This window comes from Aethalodelphis obliquidens, unplaced genomic scaffold (genome assembly GCF_003676395.1).
Source record: "Aethalodelphis obliquidens isolate GAN/ISIS:26980383/991018 unplaced genomic scaffold, ASM367639v1 scaffold16, whole genome shotgun sequence".
In the NCBI taxonomy this organism is placed as follows: domain Eukaryota; kingdom Metazoa; phylum Chordata; class Mammalia; order Artiodactyla; family Delphinidae; genus Aethalodelphis; species Aethalodelphis obliquidens.
The window spans coordinates 28,819,000-28,831,997 of record NW_020837960.1 but is presented as its reverse complement, the minus strand read 5'-3'; the positions used below and the strand labels follow the sequence as shown (position 1 = coordinate 28,831,997).

General features: G+C 35.9%; 1 protein-coding gene and 1 non-coding gene across 12 annotated transcripts in view; both read left to right on the top strand.

Moving 5' to 3' along the window:
• Positions 1–12,998, top strand: part of PAN3 (poly(A) specific ribonuclease subunit PAN3) — a 117,863-nt gene that overhangs the window by 93,284 nt on the left and 11,581 nt on the right. For 9 of the 11 annotated variants that reach the window (XM_027116607.1, XM_027116601.1, XM_027116603.1 and 6 more), the window contains 5 exons: positions 2,716–2,881; positions 3,973–4,063; positions 8,550–8,689; positions 11,248–11,377; positions 12,121–12,185. In XM_027116607.1, the coding sequence (XP_026972408.1) occupies positions 2,716–2,881; positions 3,973–4,063; positions 8,550–8,689; positions 11,248–11,377; positions 12,121–12,185 (592 nt within the window). Of the gene's footprint in view, positions 1–2,715; positions 2,882–3,972; positions 4,064–8,549; positions 8,690–9,540; positions 9,622–11,247; positions 11,378–12,120; positions 12,186–12,998 lie in introns of those variants that run through there. The other 2 variants (XR_003434830.1, XR_003434831.1) reach the window with 2 other exon arrangements.
• Positions 8,864–9,053, top strand: LOC113625875 (U2 spliceosomal RNA). The gene has a single exon (XR_003434922.1). It is a non-coding gene; the product is annotated as a U2 spliceosomal RNA (small nuclear RNA).

Genomic DNA, 12,998 nt, shown 5'->3' with positions numbered 1-12,998 from the left:
GGGCCCGTGAGCCATGGCCACTGAGCCTGCGCGTCCGGAGCCTGTGCTCCGCAACGGGAGAGGCCACAACAGTGAGAGGCCCGCGTACCACAAAAAAAAAAAAAAAAAAAAAATTATAATGCTTTCTGAATAAAGATGGTTTGGAAAATTCAGTAAATTGAAAAGTAATCCCTGTAACTTCACCACCCAAAGCACGTCTCTTGGTATATTTCTTTCTAGTCTTGGTTTTTTGTTGTGTTTTGTTTTGTTTTGCATACTCCAGTGTGCCGGTGTGTCATTTATCAATATGTAATTATTTCCCTAAACAAATGCTTTTGCTTGAAGGTGGGATTCTGTGTTCCTTAAGGAGCTAGTCTTCAAAATAAATTTTCAGGTAACTTTTACTTAAATGGGGAATATTTTCTTTTTTTGCCCCTTTCTAATATTTACTTAAAGAATTGTTTTTTAGTTCAAATATTGCAAAGAACCAAAATATTTTAATTACATCCTAACAAATGATTATTAAAGGGTAAGTTGTTTCAGAGTAAAAATAAATCCATTTTGTTGTGTCTATTAATTAGTTTATGTTTTGGGGTCAAGAAAAATGTATGTATCATTTTCTTGTATGGGGGCAGGAAAGAAACATTATATTCTTGGCAGTGGTTTTTAATTTGTTAAAGACTTTCCTGAATATATCCTGAGAGGAAGTAAGGAGGGAGAAGACTTGAGTCCACATTCCAGTATCTTTAGGATCATGACTCCTTTAAGAACTGGCATTATGGATAAAAAATGTATTCTGTTTACTTGTAACTGTGCTTTCTGACAGTTGAAAGAAGAAAGCTGTGGTTACATGGCTGTTTCACATTAAAAATCTGGTCACATAGTGTGGTCATTTGTTTCCTTTTGCCATGTCATCTGTAGCACATACATAATTTTGTTGAAGGGGATGTGGTGTAACTTTTCCTACAGATGAATATAGCTGTAGTTGTTCAAGTTTATTTTAGTAATAACACCTGTGAAGTGACTGTTGGCTTTAATTTACAGCTGGGTTTCTCAGCCTCAGCACTGCTGACATTTGGGGCTGGATAATTATTTGTGCGGGGCCGTTCTGGGCATCGCTGGGTGTTCAGCTGCATCCCCGCCATCTACCCACTAGATGCCAGGAGCAGCCCCTCCTCCAGTTGTGACACCAAAAATATCTCTAGGTACCTCCAAATGTCCCTGAGGGGGCAACACGGACCCCTGTTGAGAACCACTGATTTATAGCACTCCTTTCCAGTTTTTTTTTTTTTTTTAAATCTTAATTCTGTTTTTTGGTGTTGGCTGACTATTTGATATATTATGTTTACATTTTCCTAGGAATCAGTTCTTTTTCTAGTATTGTTTGAATGGTAGTAACTTCCCTAAATGTACCATATATACTTTAATTTACAACAATTTATATAATACAAGGCAATCCTCTGTTTTCCCAATATGAATATTAAAAAAAGAAGGAAAAAAGAGCCAGTGTTTGTGTAAACTTATAGAGACATAAATGGAAGTATAATGCTTTCTTATACTATTTAATTTGTTAATTTAAAACAAACTAAAAAATCGCATATTGTAATAAATATTCTAATAAGAAAGTGGCAATAATAATAGCGTACCATATAGGGACTGTGATAAGAGGTTTAAAATGACATAATGTGGGTAAAGTAACTAGACAGAATCTGGCACACAGTATGCACTAAATATTTGCTATGAATATGTAGCTATAAATATTTGCTATAAATATTTCTTTTCCTTATTACCACACTTATTAAATAGTTTTATTTAAACTCTTCGTGGTTGTCTTTGATGTTGTCTTGACATTTATCACTAGAGCTACTTTTTGAGTCATCTGTCACTGTTTTCCAGATGGTATTATCTTTAGTTCTGTCTAAATTGAGGGATAGCAGTTTTTGAATTTTGTGTTTGCTCTTCTGTATTTGCTATTTATTATCTCCACAATTAACCATTTAACTGTGTTGCTTTTATAACTGATTCAGAAAAGGTTTGTTTACAACCATATGAACACTTGGATTTATAAAGTCATATTCCCTGAAATAATTACAAAATCAAGATTAAATTTATACGGCTTCTTTTCTGCTGATTAACAGTGACCCAGAAAGTAGTATCAAGAAGCACTTAACAAGAGTTGATAGAATCAAAAGGATTACTTTTCGTGGTAGACCAGATCATTTTTGTGTTTCTTCATTACACATAAATGACCTTCAGTGTTTTACATTTATGTTTTCTGTGAATTGGATGTCATTTCATCTAACTGACTTGGCTATAATAGGGGAGGCTGAGCAGTATGAGGAGAATAAGAAAACACTCAACATAAATGATGGTAGAGACTTTTGTTTCCCTCAAGCCACAGGTGTGTAGTTGCCACACACCTGAATGGTAGTATAGGCAAGGGTTAGCCACAGTTTAAGAAAAATAATCTCTGCAGTTCCTGTTTTTAATCTGAGCTCATTTATTTGGCTCACAATTAAGTATAAATTCTTACTTTAAATAATTTTTGTGCAATAATTATAATGGTCACAGAAAAGAGAAGCTCAGTGAGAGAGCTCTGCTGCTGCTAACAATATAAAGGTATAATATCATAAATAAGAAAATTTGGGTTTGTTTCTTAAATTCTTCTTGCTTTGCATGTTTTAGTCTTTTAGTTAATTATTTAAATGAAGATGCCATTTTTATTTGCTTTTATAGGTCAACACGATGGACCATTGCCCAGACAGCATGCTGGATTATTGCCAGAATCTCTTATTTGGGCATATATTGTCCAACTGAGCTCTGCATTGCGTACCATTCATACAGCAGGTTTGGCATGTCGAGTTATGGACCCAACAAAGATTCTGATAACTGGCAAAACAAGGTACTAGCATTTTGAGTTTTGGCTTCTTTATTGAGCATCTAACCTATGACAGCTTAGTAAGCATAGCATGATGATTTGTTTTAATTCTACCTTTTCATATATTCCATCCAGAAGAACTGCCGTGACTTTGAGTTCATTTGTAAGTTTTCTTAAAATGTTGAATTCTTAATAAGATGCCTGGTTATTAACCAAGATCGTGTGAGGGTTTGGGAGGTATGTATGGTTAAGGTTGGGGGGATAGCAAACAGTGTCAGTACAACTTTTCTGTGTACAACTGTGGTTCTCACATTTTGTCACGAGTCCCAGTATTCTGGAGGGCTTAGCATAGGCTGTTGGGCTCCACCCCCAGTGTTCTCATTCAGGAAGTCTGGGGCGGGGCCTTAGAATTTGCATTTCTAACAAGTGCCTGGGTGACTGATGCTGTTGCTGCTGATTGGGTTTCATGCTTTGAGAACCAGTGATAAAGGGTTAAGTAACACAGACCTTGACTTCACTAGAGTTTTATTTGAGTTGCTGAAATTTTGAGAGTTGTCTTGGGTAGCATAGCATAAAGAGCTTAAGGTCTAGTACCAGGTTACCTGGGTTCATATCCTGGCTCTGTTAGTTACTTAATTAACATCTATGTGTTCAGCAGTCTGTGAGACAGGTACTATTATTATCTCCATTTTCCATATTTGTAAGGTACCTGCCTCATAAGATTATTGGGAGGATCAAATGAATTACTACATATAAAATGCTTTGAATGTGCCTAGTACATGTTAGGAAGCTAACTAGTTCTCTTTTCATGAATAACTAATAAAGAAGCAGCTCGGTTTGGTGAAAAGACCACTGGCCTGGTAGTCAAAAGATGTGTTATAGTCCTGGCTTTATCCATTCCTGACTTTTATAACCATAGGCCTATCACTTGATGTCTGTGATGTCATCTCTAAAATGGTGATTGATAGAGGTTATGGGGGGTAGGACAGGAGGTAAGACTGGATAGGATTCTGAGATCCCTCCTAATATCATAAGAAATGTTCAATTTCCAGTAGTATATAATTTTTTTTAAATCTCATTTTAATTATTTTCTTTAAATTTTCTGGTCTTTAAAGGTTGCGAGTAAATTGTGTTGGAGTTTTTGATGTTTTAACATTTGATAACAGTCAGAATAATAATCCATTGGCATTAATGGCTCAATACCAGGTGAGTAAGAATTAACATGGATACTTAATAACTTAAGGCTTGATTTTTTTTTTAAGATAAATTTTGTTTATTTTAAAGTTTTTCAGGGTTTTAAGTCTAGATTTCAGTTTATGCTGGGGGTGGTCTCTATGCAAACTTTGAACGTGTATTTTCTTAATCCCTGTGCTGTGTTTAGTGTAGAGCCCTTATACGTTGGCATATACAGAATTAATGACAGTGTCAGAGACTCCAGCTGTTTGAATGAAAATGCATTTATTTGACAAGGAAATTTGTCCTCAGCATAGATTAAAACATTAATTAGTCAGCTGAATGAAATATATTAAATGACATTTTACTTTTTTTTCACTTTTTAGTGTGTTAAAATCACACCTGTTATTTTTACTTTTAGAATAGTTGTCCCACTATCAATCCAAAATTTTTATTTTCAAAGGAAAATTTTTGTATTGCTGTTTTCTAAATGATTTTTTTCTTTTGCTTAACCAAAGCCTATCACTCACTTCTTGTACATTATTAGAATTTGGTTATAGTCTGACTTCATCATAATATTGTGGACTTAGGTCCCATTTTGTTCTTAGCTATTTAGTTTTTATTTCTTGATTAACACAATGTGTAGCAGAGTAAGAACCTACCTCTGCAAGGAGCATTAAGTGTAGTTGCTTTTGCTTTGATTACCCTGTGCAAGTAATGTAGCTATTTAAAGTAAATACTTCGTATCATTCAGTTTGTATTCATATTTTTTGGAGGGTATGCAGTTGTCATTTTAAGACAATGTTAGTTTCTTTCATGTAAGAAATCTTTGTTGTTTCTGAACATGTATTAACTTACAGAGGTTTGATGTAAGGCAGAATCTCTTGTTTACATGGAGAAGCAAGGAGGAGAATACCTTCCCTTCCCACTGTCCTTCTCATTTCATTCTCTTTTCTTGAAATCTTTGAAAGATTTAAGTTCACTTTATGAGACAGAATTTCAGAACAAAAGGAAAGGCCAGAAGGAGAAGTAGAGTCCAGGTAGTTTTTAGTATTACAGTTGATTCATGCATAAACCTCTTCCTTTGCTACTGGACCGTGGACAGTGCAGTCCCCAGACTTAGAGCCACTCATCACATTCAGTTGTATGCAGCCTTTACCCAGCTTCTTCCCCTCTGCTGGTGCCCACCTACCCCCAGCAGCAGCCAAGCTGTTCTGGTTGGTAGCGCCATCTAGTGGGATCTCCATGGAAGAAACTGGCTACCCACCCTCCCAGCCCCCAGCCCCCAGCCCTAGCAGCTTTCTTCTGCAGAAGGGAATTTGCTCCCTCTTTCTTATCCAGGTTGGTTGTTTCTTAGCTGTTTTCCTGCTTATCTTCTGTCTTATACTTAGTGCCTAACTAATTGGCTCTGAAAATTTTTCTTCATAATCTTTGTGCTCCTGAAAGTGACTGGTTATTGACTGTTAAAATACTAGTGATCTTTATATATCCAGGAAAATAATATTAAACTTTTAAAGAGAAATCAGACATTATTTAGAACCAGTGCCATCAACCTCTATTGCAAGTATTTGGAAACCCCATGTTTCCAGTTTTGTTTTTTACGTGCAGTCTCACGGTATCTCTTCAGTCTTTTCTATTCTGAATAGTTCCTTTTTCTTTTTAATTACTTGTATAAGATAAGACTAGTTTGATTTTGTTTTTCTGTGAGTATCACATCAGTGTTGTTTTCCATTTTTTATTTGCAAATGTCCGTTATTGGAGTTATATTATGGGTTGTGTAGTTAGTTACCTTGAAAAACAACTCTTCATAAGAAAAAATAATCCCAGAGTTTCAAAACAAATAACTTTAAAGTAAGGATTTGGGGCAACTTGGTAAGTTAGGAACTGCCTTCATTCATAAACTTGGGCTACTTTCAACCAGTTGTCACCCTCCCTTTATTTTTCAGCGGTAAAAGTTGTATCAGGTTTTCTTTTCTTTCCTTTTTTTTTTTTTTTTGGAGTGGGTATATATGTGTAGATTTTCCATATAGCTTATATAGTAAGGTAAAGGAGAGAATTAAAGGTAGTCCCAAACGGGGGATTGTGATTTCACAGAGAAGAGGGTACATGAGAAAGGAGTGCATTGTTTCTTGTAGTCTATTTTTCATAGTCTGTTTCAGACACGTGAATAGAGACTGACTTTCAGTAAAATGGACATAAATAGAGCCATAGATAGAATCAGAGAAAAATCAAGAAGTCAAGAGTCAGGAAGAAACTGAAAATGAGTTGGGGGGAAAACCTCCAGAATTCAACAAATGGGGGGCAAAGCCAGATGGAGGTAAGAAGCAAAATAACAAATGGAAAATTATTTAGCTGGGAAATAAGGAAAGGAGAGTTACTGAGTTTTTACGATGTTAAACTCTCTTAATTAAGCAGGACTTCCTTAACCTCTTTTATTTAAAAAGATCAGTTCTAATTTAGTCTGGATTATGAGACATGTATACTCTATTTCTAAAGGTGGGTATTCCCACCTTGAGTCAGCTTCAGAAAGGTGGCGTTTACACTCAGAATCAGATGGCCTTATTTTTTATACCCATAACAGTCCTTCAGCTGTCTTGCACTTTGGTTTTCCTATCTCATAACAGGGAATAACGGAATGTTCTAGGTGGGAGGTTTAGTTACAGCATCAATTCAGGGTGAAGCTAAACTGAAGATTTTACTGTTTGAGGGTTGGGAAGCTGTGTGTTGCTACATGCTGCTGAAATACTTAAACAATAACAAGCTTAACTTTGCTGATGACATTGGACTGAAACACTTGTAGAAATTTACAGTTAGCTTTTACGTGTACTGATTTCTCTCGATCAGCATTTTTAGGATTTCATTAATATAACTGTGAATGTTTTCCTTGATCTTGAGAATGACCGTGAGGAACCCTTCCTGAATTCAGTCACGGCAGAGCCATCCGGAGAACAGAAATGCCACAGTATTCGCGCCCCTCTCCTTGTCACCTTCCCCCCTGCCAGCCTGGGCCCCTAACTCTGCCACTAATGAAGTTTCAAAGTTTCTCTGGCATGAATCCTTGGCATCTCTTTTCCTGATAGATTCAAAGCTGTTTGTCTAATCAGTTGTTCCGCTGATTATAGGATCTCAGGCTCAGCGTCAGATTCATATGTGCTAGATTTGGATAAAGTTTTAAATTTGAACTGTTTAATGTTATCTTAATAATGGAGTTTGTTTTCCTTTTATTCTTTACTATTTGGGTAGAATGTTGTTAAGGATAGCTGTATAGTCCTAAAGTTTCATTAGTGATTGCCTTGAAATACTCACCTGATTTTGCAAATACACCATTTATAAACTTCCACGAAACCAGTGATTCTCAACCCTGGCTGCATATCTGAATCTCTTATGAAGGTTTGAAAAATACCAATATGTATATCTTGCCCCAGACTAATAACACCAGAAGAGGATGAAGGGATAGCCACTGGATGATTTTTTGTTTGTTTTTTGAGCTTCTCAGGTGAATTTTAATGTAAAACTAGGTTTGAAAACTCCTATACTAAACCAATATTCCATAAATAAACATGTATCCAATAATTCAGATGAGATCTCAGATTGTGAAGATTTATGTAAGTTTTCTGTAAAAATGACTTCAGATGATTTCATTGAACTCTGAACTACTCCATTGTCTCCTAGGCATGTGATCATTAATAGTTCACCTGCCAAGCAGGGCCACCTGGGGTGACCGTTCTGTTTCCTGGAGTTTTAATAGGTGGTAGAGAGCTTACCTCAATTCAGCCAGCTGTCTTTTAAAAATTCCTTTTGAAGGAAAGCCTCAGAGTGGGAAATCTTTTAAAAAAAAAAAAAAAAGGTAGGAAATCAGGTGGTTACAGAGCTCAAAGATCTTTTATAGTACAAAACGGTCTGTTTGGAAACAACGGCAGATGGAATGTCATGGGGGTTTGCAACATTGTCAGTGTCTAGGGAACCTACTCTGAAATCAGGTAATGCTGCTGCTGTGTTTGGAATAAGGGAATTACTTTTCTTCAAATGAACTCTCACTATATTTTGTGCATCATGGAAAATGAGAAAAGTGCCTATCGTGAGTGATCACTGTAAAGCAACTAACTATATGGTAACCAACCTCAGATTTCTTGTAATAGTAAGGATATCAGCTCTATTTAAATATAAAAATTTAGAAAAAAAATTTAAAGCAGCAGTTCTGCAGTTGGCATGTGAATTGCTTCAGGTAATGTTTCTTAAAGTATCCCCCAGAACTACCTTCATTAGAATTACCTGGGTGCTTTAAAAATGTTGGGCCTGTTCCCATACCTCCTGAATGAGAATCTGGGGTGGAGCAGCTCAGAAATGGTCTTGTTAATAAGCTCCCAGGTGACTGATAAGCTCCAATACCTGGGACCCTTGTGCTGAGTTCTTCAGCTTCTTTGTAAAGATGCTTTTTCCATGCAGGCAGTAGTGTCAGTGTATTAAATTTGTACCTATAAAAGAAAAATTAAAAGTTATATTTATTCTTTCATGTCAGCAAGCAGATCTGATATCATTAGGAAAAGTTGTGTTGGCTTTGGCTTGCAACTCTTTGGCAGGAATTCAGCGAGAGAATTTACAGAAAGCCATGGAACTGGTGACAATCAACTACTCCTCTGATCTGAAGAATCTGATTTTGTAAGTTTTAATATAATAATCATATGAGATAAGACAGATTTTTCATGAGGGCCTTTTAACAGTGATTTTATTTTAGTTTCCACTATTTAAAATCAGGCAAAACATAATTAAACAACTTTTAATTTCTTTGTTTTTATTGCTAAGTATGTATTTCTTGGAGTAAATTCATAAACCATCACTTCTCGGCCTTTTGGCTAAGATCAAGTGTAAATTCATAAACCAGTGTGTTTAAATTAGTTATTGATGTTGTAAACATTTGGCGAAAGGCTAGACCCTGTAAAGCTGCATTGGTATCTATGAGCTACATATGACCTTTTAAGTTTAAATGAATTAAAATTAAATAAAATTTAAAATTCAGTTCCTCAGTTGCACCGGCCACATTTCAAGAGCTCAGAAGCCGCATGTAGCTTCTGGCTAATATACTGGACAGCGTGGACGTAGAACATACGCATCATCTCAGAAAGTCCTATTAGTGCTGCTCTCCAGAGAGACCAGTGTCTTTGTAAAAGCTGTCATAAGTAACCTCACCTGCAGCCCGGTCATGTGCTGTGTGGCCCAGACACCTGTTCCAGAAGGCACGTGTGTGAGGTCCCTATGCTTCTTTCTCCTCCTGTGTCTTCATACTCCAGGGAATCCTTGAGCATAGGTCTGAAATGATCTTGGCTTAAGAGAAGCCCACTGTGGACTGCAGTCACAACAGTCTAAGATGGGTCTGACATCGGGGATTCCAGGGGATGGGCAACCATAACCCTTATTATAAGTTATTCAAGAGAACAGATGCTAGGAAGTCTCTTTTGAAATTTTTTTCTATGATGTTCTAGAAGCAATTAGAGCTTATTGATCCTTTTCAGTCTCTTTTAGCTTCCAGCTGTTCCTTCTGATCTTTCTGTGTAACCCTGGATGATCCAGTTTCTTTTTGGACTAGCCCTGTGGTATGGAATTGAGGGATGGAGGATGGGGCTGCCCACCTGTGCTTTGTTACGCTGGCATAAGTGTCCTGCTGGTGACAGAGCACTGGAAGCCAGTGGTTACCTGGTTCCTTTTAATAATCAAATAAGTTGATTTCTCTTTTAAATAAAAATATTTGTTTCATATATTTTCACAGCAGTGATTTCTAGCTGTAGCTTACAATACCTAGGATGTCTTAAACAATATCAAGTTATGATTTTCCTTTTTTAAAAAAGTGAGAGTAAAGGATATAAATATAATAAATTGGCCATAAGTTAATGATTATTGAAACTGGGTAATGGGTTCATGAGGATTCATCATATAATTCTCTTTCCTTCTACAAATGTTACGAAATGTTCCTTAATAAAAAATGAATAAACAAAAAGGTCATACTTCCATACTAACCAATAACTAAAATATACAGAGTAGTAAACTATGTATCATGCACTTTTGAACTGATTGATATGAATTAATTCACCTAATTCTCCCAATAACCCTATAAATTAGGTACCATTATTAGCTCCGTTTTAGAGATGTCAAAACTGAGGCTTGAAGATGTAAAGTAACTTGCCAAAAGTCACATAGCTTATACATAGTTAGTATACATATACTATACATAGATACAAATATGTCAGTAATTACAGATGAATAGCCAAGACATAGATTATCCACATGAGTTTATAACTGTTCCTTTATTCAACAAAAGAATGCCTACTATATGTCAGATGTTGAAGACACTTCTGAATAAGATGAACAAAATTCCCCATCTTCTGGAGCTTCCACCCATTATAATGGGGAAGACTTAATAAACATATAAACAAGTAAGATGTTTGCAGATAGTGATAAGTCCTATGGAGAAAATAAGGTCGAATTATAAGCAGAGAGTGAAAGATTAGGAGGCTGCTTTGATGAGAATGGTTAGGACATGGCTTACCTGTCAGAATAAATAGTAAGAGATGATTGATAATCATTGTATTCTGACAGGTGGCCTTTTGAAACGTGTAATATTTTTCTGCTTTAGTTATAATGATAGAAGAAATTGATTCAGTCTTTTCTGATGTGTGTTAGTGCATGAAGATTTCTCAGAAATAAATATACCATGACAGGTGGTAAATGAGGTCACAGAGCAGGAGACAGCTTCCTAAAAAGCTGAGGCTTATTTAACGTATCAAAATAGAAGACCTAGTTTTAGTTTCAAAAACTATTTTTGAAGAGCAATGGAAAAATTTCCCCATCTACAATCACCCCCATTTCACCCCTCCAAAAATATTTGTAACAATCTTTTCATCTCCCACTATTGTAAAGAAGGGTTTGAGAATGGAAATATGGTAAGTCTAACTCTACCCAGCTTTCCTTTCTCATTTTCATAATAGTAAAACATTTAGAGAAAGAGACATTTTTACAGTTTTTTCCATTGGCTCTTAAAGTTTTCCAGAGAAAAGAAATATAACTACTAAGCTTTAAAAATGAACTCGACTTGCATGAAAAAATTTTTTCCGAAGTTGTGCACACTAACATGCTGGCGGCAGCAGTGCCCGTGTGCTTGGGGGTTGTGTTGTTTTGTGAATTGCGTGGTTGGCATTCAAGTGATCCTTCTCTATTTTGGTTAGATATTTGTTGACTGACCAAAACAGGATGCGAAGTGTAAATGACATCATGCCCATGATTGGTGCTCGATTTTATACTCAATTGGATGCTGCTCAAATGAGAAATGATGTCATAGAGGAAGACCTTGCAAAGGTAAAGTGTGTAGTTAAAGGAGTGTGTACACACCTGCATCTGTGTGTATCAATAGATATAAAACAGAGTAATTACTGTGCTGAATATAGTACACAGCTGGCTAAGATTGTTTGCAGATATTTTTGTCCAAACTTAGTGTTCCGTATTTTGATTTCTTAGGTCCTCTGGGCATTTGCTTTGTTCTTTTTTGTTTGCGGCTTTGCTACAGTCATGAGACACAATCTTGATTTTTTTTTTTAATGTGAATTACTTTAATAATTCTTAAAAATGGACAGCTGTAGGGGGCAAGGAATAAATCACAAGCTTGTGATTACCATACACACACTACTATATATATATATATAAGATAGATAACCAACAGGGACCTACTGTATAGCCAGGGAACTCTGCTCCATATTCTGTGATAACCTGTATGAGAAAAGAATCTGAAAAAGAGTGAATATATGTGTATGTATAACTGAATCACTTTGCTGTGCACCTGAAACTATCACAACATTGTAAATCAATTATAATCCAATAAAATTTTTAAAAAAGAAAAAAATGGACAGCTGCATAATCTTCTTGAGTATTACTATTGAATGAAATGGACATGTTGTATTCAAAAGTATAACCAGAAGGTGGGGATATTAAGATTTATTGTTTAAAGGTAATATTGGTACAGGATACCAGTTTTGTAAACTTTTGCTTTTATATTCAGTTAGCTGGAACATTAATATTCTCTCTCTTTTTAAAATGTTTTATAGGAGGTTCAAAATGGAAGACTGTTTAGGCTTCTAGCAAAATTGGGAACAATCAATGAGAGGCCGGAGTAAGGATTTACAGTATTTTACAATGTGTTTTCGATCAAGGGCACTATTTGGCGTAACAAGAATGAGTATACCTTATTCTTACTGGTTTTATCTGGAAAAAGAAAAATTCTCATGTAAAGTGACCTTAAGCCTATTGTTAGCCATTAGGGTGTGGTTTTTTAACCACAGCGTACGTTGTGGTTGTCCTTAGGGATTTCACACACACACACATGCGAACAGAAAATACACTGTGTTAGAAATCTCTGTTGTGGTTTGCGTACGAGGGTGCATTTTCTGCCTGTCAGTACTGCCTCTTCCCTGTCTCCTTTCTGAAGCCTGTTCAGTTCAGGTTACCTTGGTCAGATTAGATACTTCAGATGTTTCTAGCCGTTCTTCTGCTAAAGTGCATTATTTATAGCTGTCGTATCAGTGACATTGGAATAGCATCACCATCTTACATTATTTGTTTAGTTCTGCCTTGTTTGTAAGTTAACCATATGTTCAAGAAAGAAGCAAGTTTGGTGTTTGTGCGTTATACCTGTCCAAGACAGGTAGAACAGTAGTGCAGCTGTTGAGACTGTAGCATAAGTTGCATTTCAGGATTGTTACCTCTGTTAATAGAGATAGGTGACAGGTAAATATCATTGCTTGGGAGAACGTTTTGACCACAAAATTTAAGTTCCCTTAGCTTTCTTCAAAGTTAAAAGATTCAGTTAGCATTTTCCCTGATGATTTTTCTGAATGAAGAGAACATGACTATATGTTGAACCATTTAAAAAAGACTTTTAGCTGCTTCTTTCTGGCATTTATCTCTTTTATTTAAAAAAGTATAA